The sequence below is a fragment of the Halyomorpha halys genome, unplaced genomic scaffold (genome assembly GCF_000696795.3).
Source record: "Halyomorpha halys isolate HHAL.00 unplaced genomic scaffold, Hhal_1.1 Scaffold2137.1, whole genome shotgun sequence".
Taxonomy (NCBI): domain Eukaryota; kingdom Metazoa; phylum Arthropoda; class Insecta; order Hemiptera; family Pentatomidae; genus Halyomorpha; species Halyomorpha halys.
The window spans coordinates 95,372-107,124 of record NW_027115953.1 but is presented as its reverse complement, the minus strand read 5'-3'; the positions used below and the strand labels follow the sequence as shown (position 1 = coordinate 107,124).

Here is an 11,753-nt window from a genome sequence, read left to right as displayed (position 1 = left end):
CTAAAAACAAGATACAAAAACTAAGTATTGTAAGCTAGGATAGGGCTATAAGATGACATAAACATACATTGTAAACTATGGTCCTACCATAAGATGATGTAAAACTTTTTGTGCGAATTATATAAAAATGAATAGCGGAAATTAAAAGGAATTGGAAATAAGATGAACAGAATAAAGTATAAAGAATAAAATGCATTGGTGGAGTAATACCAGATACAAAAAACAGATACAAACAAACTAAAAACAAATAAAGTAGAAACTAAAAGAAGGAAAGAAATAATGAAAAAGAAAAATATGGCAAGTATATAGTGGGATGGTTAATAAATCAAGAGGAAAAAATAAAAGGTGAGAACAAATCATAAAAATAACCTCTCGTCCAGCAAATAAACTGAAAAGTAAAGGCGACTGGAGTGGAGGAAGAGGATACAAATGATGATTGAATATGGTACGCGTGGCCATAAGAAAAAGTATATTAATTACAAAATATAAGAAAACATTAAGCAATAATATAGAATAATTCGTACGAGATACAAAGAGAAACATTGTAAAACATATGGTTTACAACAATATGGTAAGAATATAAAAATATAATACATAAAAGGGATGAAATTGACCAAGAGATAATAAATTAATATAGAAATATACAATAAAGAAGAAAATTAAAATATACTGTCAAGGTATGTAGTAGGTCCAAGCACCAATTTAAGAACTGAGTGTACCAACATCAGAAGGTCTTAGACAATGAGGTTAAGATAGACAAGAGTTACTTTGACAGAAGGATCTGAGGTGGTTCAGGATCAATCTATAAACATGTGCAATTGGCAAGTTTTACGGGTATACGCTTTAAATCCCCCGCAGGATAGAACTTAACTCCGTAAGGTATTTGCCTATACTCGTGCACTGGATTTTAAGTTATAAAGGTATTCGCTTTAGATCCTATAGGACGGATACTACTCTTTGTAAGGTATTCGCTTTCAGTAAGAGAGGTTTGCCAGTATTTGTGTTAGATCAGAATCCGAGTGAAATATGCGAGGTTCTCTTAACCAGGGGGCCTCAAAGAGGTAAGGTAGCAGGTTAGGAGATGAATGGACAGGATGAGTCAAACAGGTACTAGCCATAAGTCCTCGAAGGATTGAAACTCCACTCTGCTGGGTAATAGCAGTCGCGAAGGAAGATGCAAGTCCTGACTGGGTACTGTTCAATTCCAGTGGAGATAGACTGAAACAATAACACAGTAAACATTTCTACAACTATAGAAGAATGGTTTGATCGACCTAGTATGTGTCTTGCCCACTGTCTTCCTAGAAGTGAGGATTCCCAGGCTAGACCGTCGAGAAGCTATCAAATGAAGAAGTTTATAATACGAGAACGTCAAATTACGTACAATGAATGTCACAAATTAATATCAGACGATATTTCTATAGGACTATAGGGAGGACTCCCTGATGGGCAGCGCTGAAAGTTCTTTTGCACCCTCATAGATAGCGCTGTCTCGGTTACAGATCGCTCCGTTACTATACAATGTTGGAAAAAGATACAGAAATTCAATACAAATAAAGTAAAAATATAAATAAAAGGTGAAATTATGAGATAAAAATGGTTTAAAAAAAAAAATAAAGCGTGAAGAGGAGCGGGTGGAAAAAACAAGAACATGCTTAGGTCTGAAAAAAATTAAGATAAAATAAGAAAAGTATGTGAATTAGGGAAAAAAAGAAATATGGATTTTGAAGTTTTTTTTCATCGATTTATTGCAAGTTATTGAAGAGGTATAGAATCTTTTATGTTAAAAAAAAAAAGTTAGAAAGTTAGTTTGGTAATTTCTAAACGGCTTTCAACATTAAAACTAATTTCCTTTGACGCTGAAATAATTTTTATTAACATCCCTGTTAAAAAAGTTTCATATTCTAGAGGAAAGCTGGACCACTATTGAACCTCATAGTACCTTACACCTTGATTCCCGATAACACTCCTCTAGATTTGGTTACCTTACCGTCCATGACAAATTTTCCGCCAAATTTCTGGGTTTGGTTTGGGAAATTTCATAGCTTCTGACATTTTTAGCATAGTCTTCAATGATCCCTAGACTCCACAATTTCTTTATTACATTTTTTTAAATTAAGAAATACGTTGATGATTTCTTCATTTTTCTCAACCCTGTCAGAACCCCCCTAACCCTATCATCCTTTGACTCCTACCACACTCGCCTTCCGTTTACCGTAGAACGAGTAATTAACCAATCACTCCCCATTATCATGAGGAATTACGATGGCTCCTTATTCACTAATTGATATACCAAACCTACCTATTGCGGAAGACTTCTTAATTATTTTTCCCAATAACCTTATCACTAACAAATCTCCTCTAACTGATCCTTTATCCAAACAACTAACATTCAATGCATTTAATAAATTTTGTATACAAATAACTTTCCACCTAACGACACAGAAACTCTTAAACTCATAGGTAAATGGGATTTACTCCCTTATCCCTATTATTAGTCCTTCCTCTCCATTATTCACTCCCTACTTCACCCCTTTTCCTGTACACATTGCTTCCTTATATCTCCATTCTCTCTCAACTCATCCCTACAACTATTACTACTCCTATCTTACTCCTTGGCCTTTGTTTTCTATAACAAACTTTCCTAATTTTTTTCCCAATAGCTTTTATAAACTGTAATTTCCTTGTTTTACTTCTAACTGCAATGTTTTCTATATCTGTGAAACAAAACAATCTCAGAATCCGTATTTCTCACAAATTATCCAACAACTCTAGTCATCCTTCTGCCTCCAAAGTATCTGAACACGCCGTCAACCATTCCATTAATTTTGACAATATATATTGTCTTAAGCCTTCTGATTTTCGATGCACTACACCTCCTAAATTGGTTCTCTAGACTTAACCATACCTCGACAAACAAAAAATAATAATTCTGGAGTGGAGTTCAGGACTTGATTATGGTCTTTAGTCACACTTGACTATCATCGCCTCATCTGTCCAAAGAATCAAAGTAGCATTTTAATTTAGATTACCTATGTAAAACGCTAACTAATTATGGTAGTAATAGAGACTTCTTGATCCAAAAACTATTAGTCCTTTTAGTTGATATTCTTACCAGATTTGAATCCTCTTATTAAACTCGAATTTTCTATGATAGTATTTTAGGCAGGATTGTCGCACTAGGTCCTGAAGTCGGGAAGCCATAGTTCGTTGACAGAAATAAAATCTACTGTAGTGTTACTCTAATTATTAAGTTTACAAACCGATTACTAAAGATTCGAAATTTAATATTAGAGGAAGTGGGAAGGTGACAAATTCGAAAATTGGCTACTGGGCGATTCGAGAGAAAGTACTTGGGGGCACCTGATGAATTTTGTTCTAAGCGCTTATAACTCACGTGATGGCCCTTATTTTAAATGCCTAAGTTGGATTAATATTTTCATTTTATAAGAGTTTTAAATTAAACTTAAAGAACTCACTTTTGTACTAGATGACAACTTGAATACTTAATTGAGGCTGAATGAACAGTTTCATTATCAAGAGGAAAGGAATACCTTCGAAAATATATCTTTAGCAAAGCCATATTTTAAATTTTGTTGCATCGTTTTTTATAAGGATAAAGCTGAAAAAAAAACACTGTATATCCATTGGTCGAGCCTTACATATAATAGTAGTCCATAATTACAAGCTATGCTATTTTAACATTTAAGGTGGTTTGAACGTGCTAATGTTTGCTAGGTGATAACTTTCTTCTTTTTATTTCTGATCTCATCGTAATGACAGGTGATAGATTAGGTTAAGTTTAAGCAATCAGTTGATGTTTTATCGTGCAGGCGTTAACCTGCAGATTGTTTATCTTAGATTTTTCTTGATTTCTTTATACCACTTTTGTCCAAATCGATATAAATGAAGTACTTTAATGAACTCGAAATTTATTGTACTTAAGAAATATGCTCACTTAACTATCACCCCGTCCTTGATAATATTAATGTTATCTGTTCCAAGAGGTTCATTATGAGCCCATTCAACCAATCTGACAAGGTAACGTCATTGTCAGTTTTTTGTGTGAAATTTGTTAATTATAAAAATTGTGTGCATGTCAGTGATTTCTATGTATTAAAGATTTTTTCTCAGTTATTTTCTAAATTTCTTTTTTGATCTTAATCCTGGGACAGTTTTTGAAAGCACCAGTAGTTCTAACGTAATTTAATTTTTTACAGATTGATTTTAACTCGAATTTTGTTATTTCAATATGCTGTCTATTAATTTGTTAAAATTGCCTTTGTTTTATCAATATTTAGCTTTTAAGTAGTCAGTAGTATACAGTCATTTTTGAGATTATTAAATCTTGAATTTTATTATGTAGGCTAAAATAATAAACTGTAATGTGGTCACTTAGTTATGAAAGAAAATTATGTTATTCTTTCATTATGGTAATCCAGTTTTATTCACTATCTTTTAAATAGTTATTTTTTGTGTGACATAATTGCAGTGCTTGTTTTTTAATGAGCTAAGTCGGTAAACAAATTTCTGTAGTTTCTCTAATATCAATTATTTTCTTTGAAATTGTTGGTTGTGGAGTATTGTTATCAGAACTCATTGATTGTAATGTGTGATAAAGTATGTTGGAAAGCATCAGTTTCCCATCACCTTTACAGTTAATGTTTTATTTTGTAAATTTAATTTTATATCGACTATCTTTATTGTGATAATATTCCTCCTAGATGTTCTGACTATATACATTTTTAGAAAGATTTTTATCAATACAATATTGAAGGTTAGTTTACATATGATAGTTTTACCCAGATTCAGATATATATTTTAGCCTGAAAATGTTATTTTTGAATAATTGTCATATATTTTGAAGGTTTCAGAAATATGTGATTTGCTTTTATATTAAATGTTAGGTGTTCTTTATTCCTATATTTTTTGTTTATATTTACTCAATAAATCTTTCAATCATTATATGTATATTTTTTGTGTTATTGACACTAATTTATGTAATTGTTTTAGGTTTATATTGCGGATATTTTTATACAAGGAAAGTTTTTATAGACCCAGAACATAGTAATAATATTTTATGGCTGTGGTTTATTAAAAATCTTACTATACATCTTAATGTATTGCTATCAAGGAAAGAATAAGTCTCTTTAATTTTCATTAATGAGCATCAATGATGAATTATTATCAACATATACTGTTACCTCCACGCAAACAAACCAGATATTTTACTGGTTTATTTTCTTGACAAATTAAGAAAAAAAGAAAATAGTTCAAGTTTCAAATTAGTTTTGATATTATACTTAGTAAATATTTATCTTAATTTAAGAAGCTCCAAGATGACACCCTATAAATTTATGTGGTGTTTTTGTTACATTTCTTCATTACTAGTTATTGTTTATTGTATTGAAGATGATCAAATTGTACCAATGACAGACTTAGAAAGAGAAAGATTAAAGTAAGTATGAGGTCATTTATGTGTTTTTATTGTTTTTTAAAAATGGAATTAATTATCTTTTTTTTTTAGAGAGGAAGCAAGGGATATGTTTTATCATGCTTACAGAGCTTATATGGTAAGAATTTAGCTTTCAATTATGTTTGGTATATAGTGCTCCTATATTTAATTAAAATGTTATTTGGGGACATCTGTTTCATTCCAATTTCCCTTTTTGAGTTCATTTGTGATGTAAATGATTGTATAACAAAACAACCCATTTACGCTCTACCAATGGTAATAAAATAAGCTCAAAGAAAGTTAATATTAATCACATATTTATCATAGGAATCCACTACACATATGTTAATGTTAACAAATATCCATATACTATATCTCCATTTCCTTTACTTAATTTTTTTTTTCAACTTTAAACTTTAAAACCAGATATAATCTTTTAAATAATAAAATTTTTTTTTTTGTCTTGTTTCTCCTCAACCTCTATACTGTGCTCTATCTGATTTTCTTTCTTCTTTTTTATACCATCTTATGACTTTCCTCCTTTTCTCTGTTAGTATCCTCTCTCTTTTCATGTTCGATTCTGGTTCTCCCTGCTCATCTTGTTCAGTTACTTTGAAGAAACTACTAAGTATTAAGATTTCAGTACCTCCTTAATCTTGTCACTAATTTATCTTCAAGATCTTTTACTTTTTATGGTCCCGAATGGAATCTCGAACCAAATTTGTGAACACTCTGCTTCTCCACACCATGTTTTTATTTCAATTAGCTTTTTTGCTATGGTCTGATATTCTTTTCCTTTTTCTCTTATCTCTCACATCTTCATCCATCAATTGATTGTGGTATTAAATCTGTGAAATTTTTTATTCTGAAGTATTTACTAAACAATGTTTAAGCCAGCAGGACTCTAGTTTTGTTATGAGGAGTTATTATATAATGCATAAGATAATAATAGTCTATAATAAAGATTTATAATTCTTCTTTCCAGACCAAATTTAAACTTTGTGAGATTTTTAATCACTTCATAAATTACCTATTCTGTCGTTATATAAATTCTGTCTTTCTAATTTTGATTTTGTTTCAAGCCAGTATGGAAGAATTTGGATGAGTTTAATGTCGTTTTTGTCCCAAAATTTTCTAAACATGCAACTTACAAATTGATTTTAGTAGTCATATGTAATGCTAATGGGAATTCGATAGTGGCCAAATATCGGTTTAAACTTTTCCATCATTTTTTTTTCAGTGGTTATAATCTTCATAATCTGTTCATAAAATCGGCTTTAGTAATCAACAACCATTGAATATTCTTCAGTTTATAGAGGCCCTTTAAAATCAATCCCAATTGCTCACTATGGTTTCTGTGGTAAATATCTTCTTACCGGCTCTGGAAGTGGTGCTGCGGAAACCTGCTGACATTCCCTGCATGTTTTTAGTGTGTGTTTTACTTCCGCATTCATATTAGACTACCATACTTTAAGTTTAAGTCCTCTCTTCATCACAATCATTCCTGGATCCTATTCTTTGCACATGAGAGGCCCAGGAACTCTCATCAACTCGTTTGCTTCTCATCAACCCACTTGATTGACCACTTTAGAGGAGTATAGTGAGCGATTGTTGAAGTTCTTAGTATTGAAAATGTGGACTTGTTAAGCCTCTTCCTATTATTATTTATTTTTGATAGGATTCCCTAGCCATAATCTATAAAATAAATAAATTATTCCATAACTTCCTCATAAAATTTATTTTATCTACTTAATTATTCTGGTATATATTTAGTTATACAAGTTAAGACAAACTGAACTTTTATTTTAGGATAATGCATACCCAGCAGATGAATTAATGCCTTTAAGCTGTGAAGGAAGATACCGTGGAAGTCATCCTTCAAGGGGAGATTTAGATGACACTCTTGGAAAGTTAGTATTCTTGGTTTCATATCTCTGTGTTTGAGTAAATATTTTATAGAGCATTAATCATACTATTACTTTTTTTTTAATGTGGATAAATATAAAATAATTGTATTTACAAACTCATATCTTTACACTTGATTATTTGATTTACCAACTTCCTGAAACAAATAATAAATAATACTGCTCTAATTTCTCCTATCGGACTGTAATATAAGCTTTATCATAGATCATATTTAAATGAGTGAGGTTATGCTTTATTTGTTGTAAAAATTCATTGTTAATTCATGAAGTTATAAATTTTTGTTCAGAATGGTTTATAACCATCTAATATGTAATTATATTTTAGTTTCAATCCAGATTTTGTTTGATTTGGATGCTATTGACTACTAATGCATTTATTTTATGGGCTTTGATATTAATGTGCGACCTATATTATTAAATATAAGAAGATGGTCAGGGTTGTGATCAAAAAAGAACAAATAGTTTTTAACTATTTAATGTCCCACATTTCGCCCCACTTTGCAGGGTTATCAGGGCTAAAAAGATACAAAAAACAACTAAGAACATTACAATAATTTTATGTCTTCCTTCCTTTTATTTATATGTAATTTTCTTATTACTTAATTTTTACATAATATATATTCTACCTTAATTTACCTTATTGTATCTTATTATTGTAATGTTCTTAGTTGTTTTTTGTATCTTTTTAACCCTGATGAAGCCCTGCAAATTGTGGCGAAATGTAGGACATTAAATAGTTAAAAACTATATTTTCTTTTTTGACCGCAACCCTGACCATCTTCTTATATTTAAAGTTATATGGTCAACTAAATATATATAATTATTATTACAACTCACTGATGAAATTAAACTTAGGGTGAGAGTTAAACTTTAGGGCTTTGTAAAAGCTAAACACATTCATTAAATCTAAACTATGAAAGAAAAAAACTAGAAACAGTATTACACATATCTCGGTATAATACACTTCAAATTTTATATGAAATTATATAACATACCATTCATTGAACAGTTCATAATCTTTAAATTTTTCAGTTTCCATTTCTCTACCCACTTGTGAAGTTTATTTCTTCCTTCTAAATCCAAAACTTTAGATTAAATGGAAAAACAAAATATCTTGTAATGCACTCCACTTCTGTTGTGAATTTTTATTTAAATAAATAAAATAAAGTAAATGTGATGAAAGCTGTTTAAAAGTGCTCTAAAATTATGTTACAGCCCAAAATGGTTATGAAAATTTTAATTTAACTAAAAATGAGAAATTTGATCTTGATTTATTTTAATGATTGGAGAAGTTTGTCAGGGGGTGCGGTCAGCAAAGAACAACATAAATAAACAAAACAATATTTATTTATTTTATGCTGATGTTTCGACCTGAGTTTCAATCTTCATCAGGGCTATAGAACAAAAGAGATAACAACAACATTTAGAGAAACATAAAATTGAAAAGGAATAGTTTACAAACAAATTTGGAATTATACAAAATATTGAATTGAATCACAAAAGATAAACATTTAATAAGTGATAATTGAATAGTAAAAGAATTGATTGATAATCGTGGAATTAGATAGTAGATTGAAGTAGGAAGTAGATTGAAAACAGTGAAAGATGAAATATGTAGATGTAGGTAAGAAGATATGTATAATATAACTTATGCAAGTAGTATCTAAAAAACAGAAAAAACAAGTATTGAATCTACAAATTGAATAATATGATAGAAAATGAAATATAGTGAGTGACTTATATCTAAATTACAGTGTGAATATTAAATGATATACCTATACCTAAAAATATAAATATATATATGTGTATAAAGGAAAAAGGTAGAATATGGAGAATGGGAAAAGAATAATGTAAGAAATATGAGAACGAGAAAGGAGACACGTTATGGCGTAGAAGGTAGGCCTAAAACTGATTGAATTTTTTTATTTTTAGAAAGTCTCACCAGAGAGGGCGACGGACAGACAAAGGATTCACTAGAAAAGTAACTGTCAAGAAAGACCGTTATTACATAACGTTATTAAAATAAAAGTCAAGTTACAGATAAAAAACCAGTGATATGTAAAAATTATGGAACCCAAAGATCAAAAAATTATGAATAAAAATAAGAGTAAAAAAAATAAAAAATATATTAAACAAATAAAATCAAAAATTTAATAATAATAGATAAAATAAAATAAATTATAGATGCTTTAATAAATTAACTATTAGGGAATAGGTTAGGGATAAGTTTTGTTTGTCTGTGTTGTGATTGACTGGGGAAGCTTCTAATTGTACAAAAATGCTTTCGGATAACAATCGTTTGTCGTGATTAAGGACAGATGCTAGTATGAAGGTACTGTCAAAATCAAAAGAGTTTTTGAGTGTTAAGCTATGTTCGGATAATTTTGAAGCTGTGAAGTTATGGGAGGAGACGGAATATTTGTGCTGGGTTTTATGCAGTCTGTAAGTAAATTTTTTGTTCCGCCAATGTAGGATGCATTACTATTAGAAGTGGAACAGGGGATACGGTACACAACTTGGCAACGGTATTGAGGAGGAATTGGATCTTTAATTGGTGTAAATAAAAGACAGTTTGTTATGGGCTTTGAAGGCTAGGCGGAGGTTAGGGATGGTGGAGTGTAATTGTTTATCAATGTTATCTATAAGAAACGGGATGTAAGGTAATGATCTGTATAGGGGGATGGAAAAAGATTGTAGAGAATTGTGTGTAGATGGGGTACGGTTTTTATAAGTGTAAATGAGTTTGTTGATGATTTTAGGAGGGAAGTTGTTGTTTAAGAGATTATGTTTAATGCGGAGATAGTTATTATCATGAAATTGGAAATTAGAGAGGGAAAAACCACGATGAATAAGATTATTTACTGTGTTTAGTTTTTGATGGTAAGGATGTTGGGAGTCATAATTTAGAAGTCTTCCTGAGTAAGTTGGTTTTGTGTACCAATCGGTGAATATAGTGTTATTGGTGTTTTTTATGATGAGGAGATCAAGAAATGGTAGCGAATTGTTTGTTTCTGATTCTGCTGTAAAACATAAGCGAGGATGGTTTGAGTTGTAGAGATTGAGATGGTAGGAGTTGAAAGCAAGTAAGATATCGGTGATTTTATTAGGATTCAGTATTAAGATGAGGTTGTAAACATATGTTTTAATAAAAATAATGTCATTGGAAAACTGTGGAATAACGGAGTTGAGTAAATCGTTAAGTATTATATTGGAAAGATCGGTGGCTAGAGGATTACCCTTAGCCAAGCCTGAAATTTTGTTTAAAAAATTGACCCTGGAATGTGAGGTAGCCGGATTCACAACAAAGTTGGAGAGACTTGAGGTAAGAAGAAAGGTTTATAAGGAAGTATGCTGTTCAAATTAGGACATTATCTATGGGGATATTGGTAAATAAACTTTCAATGTCAAAGGAAGTGAGAATATAGTGGTCTGGAATGGTGAGGCCTAATAATTGATTGCGGAGGTGAAAAGAGTTATGAATGTCATATGGATTGTCATAGCTGAGAGCTTGTAAAGAGGGCAGTAGGTATTTATTAAGTTTAACGGTGGGGGAATTGATATTAGAAGTGATCGGATGGAGAGGAGTATTAGGTTTGTGAATTTTGGGAAGGCCATAAAAACGGGGGTCAACTGAATTATATGATATAAGGTTTCTATAAGTGGGATAATTAATAAATTTAGAATTTAAGAGATCTTTAAGATGTTTATTAAAGGTGGTTTTTAATGAAGGTGTAGGGTCACGAGACGTAGTGGAGTATGTGGAATGATCAGATAGGAGTTGTGTCATTTTTTCATTATAGTCAGAGCGGTTCATAATGACAGTCTTGTTTCATTTGTCGGCTTTGGTGATAATAATGTCATCATGAGATCCAAGGAAGGATCGTGTGAAAGAAAAGTCTTTAAAGAAAAGGGGGTAAAATTGGTAAAAAAAGGATGGAGGGTGTTGAAGATAATTAGAAATGGTATTGCAAATAGTAATGCGTGATAACTCATTACTCTCATTAGAGTGATGAAATAGGGGGTCGTTGTGAATGTATTCTAAGTCTAAAGCAATTCTGGAATAATTTTTTGTGAAAATTTGGGTATGGAAAAATTAAGACCTAGGCTAAGAATGTTGAGTACATTGAAGAGAATATCAGTAGATGAGATATTAAGGACTCCCCCTCTGATTTCCCTCTCTGATTCCCAATTTCATGATAATAACTATCTCTCCGCATTAAACATATTCTCTTAAACAACAACTTCCATGTCGTTTTTCAATTTCAGGTGCTTTTTAAATATTGCTCGATTAAACTATCTTAAAGACTCCTCTTCCCGTTTTAAGCTAATATTTCAAAAGTGATATAGGGTTGTCGCTCTCCGGGGGTTTAGCT

At 30.9% G+C, this 11,753-nt stretch overlaps 1 protein-coding gene across 3 annotated transcripts in view; it reads left to right on the top strand.

Moving 5' to 3' along the window:
• Nucleotides 1–3,764: 3,764 nt before the first annotated feature.
• The window catches only part of Edem2 (ER degradation enhancer, mannosidase alpha-like 2), a 48,414-nt gene continuing 40,425 nt past the window's right edge, over nt 3,765–11,753 (top strand). The window contains exons 1-4 of one of the 3 annotated variants that reach the window (XM_014436886.3): nt 3,765–3,783; nt 5,014–5,458; nt 5,528–5,573; nt 7,265–7,365. In XM_014436886.3, coding sequence (XP_014292372.1) covers nt 5,340–5,458; nt 5,528–5,573; nt 7,265–7,365 — 266 coding nt within the window. In that variant the 5' untranslated portion in view covers nt 3,765–3,783; nt 5,014–5,339. The other 2 variants (XM_014436884.3, XM_014436885.3) reach the window with 2 other exon arrangements.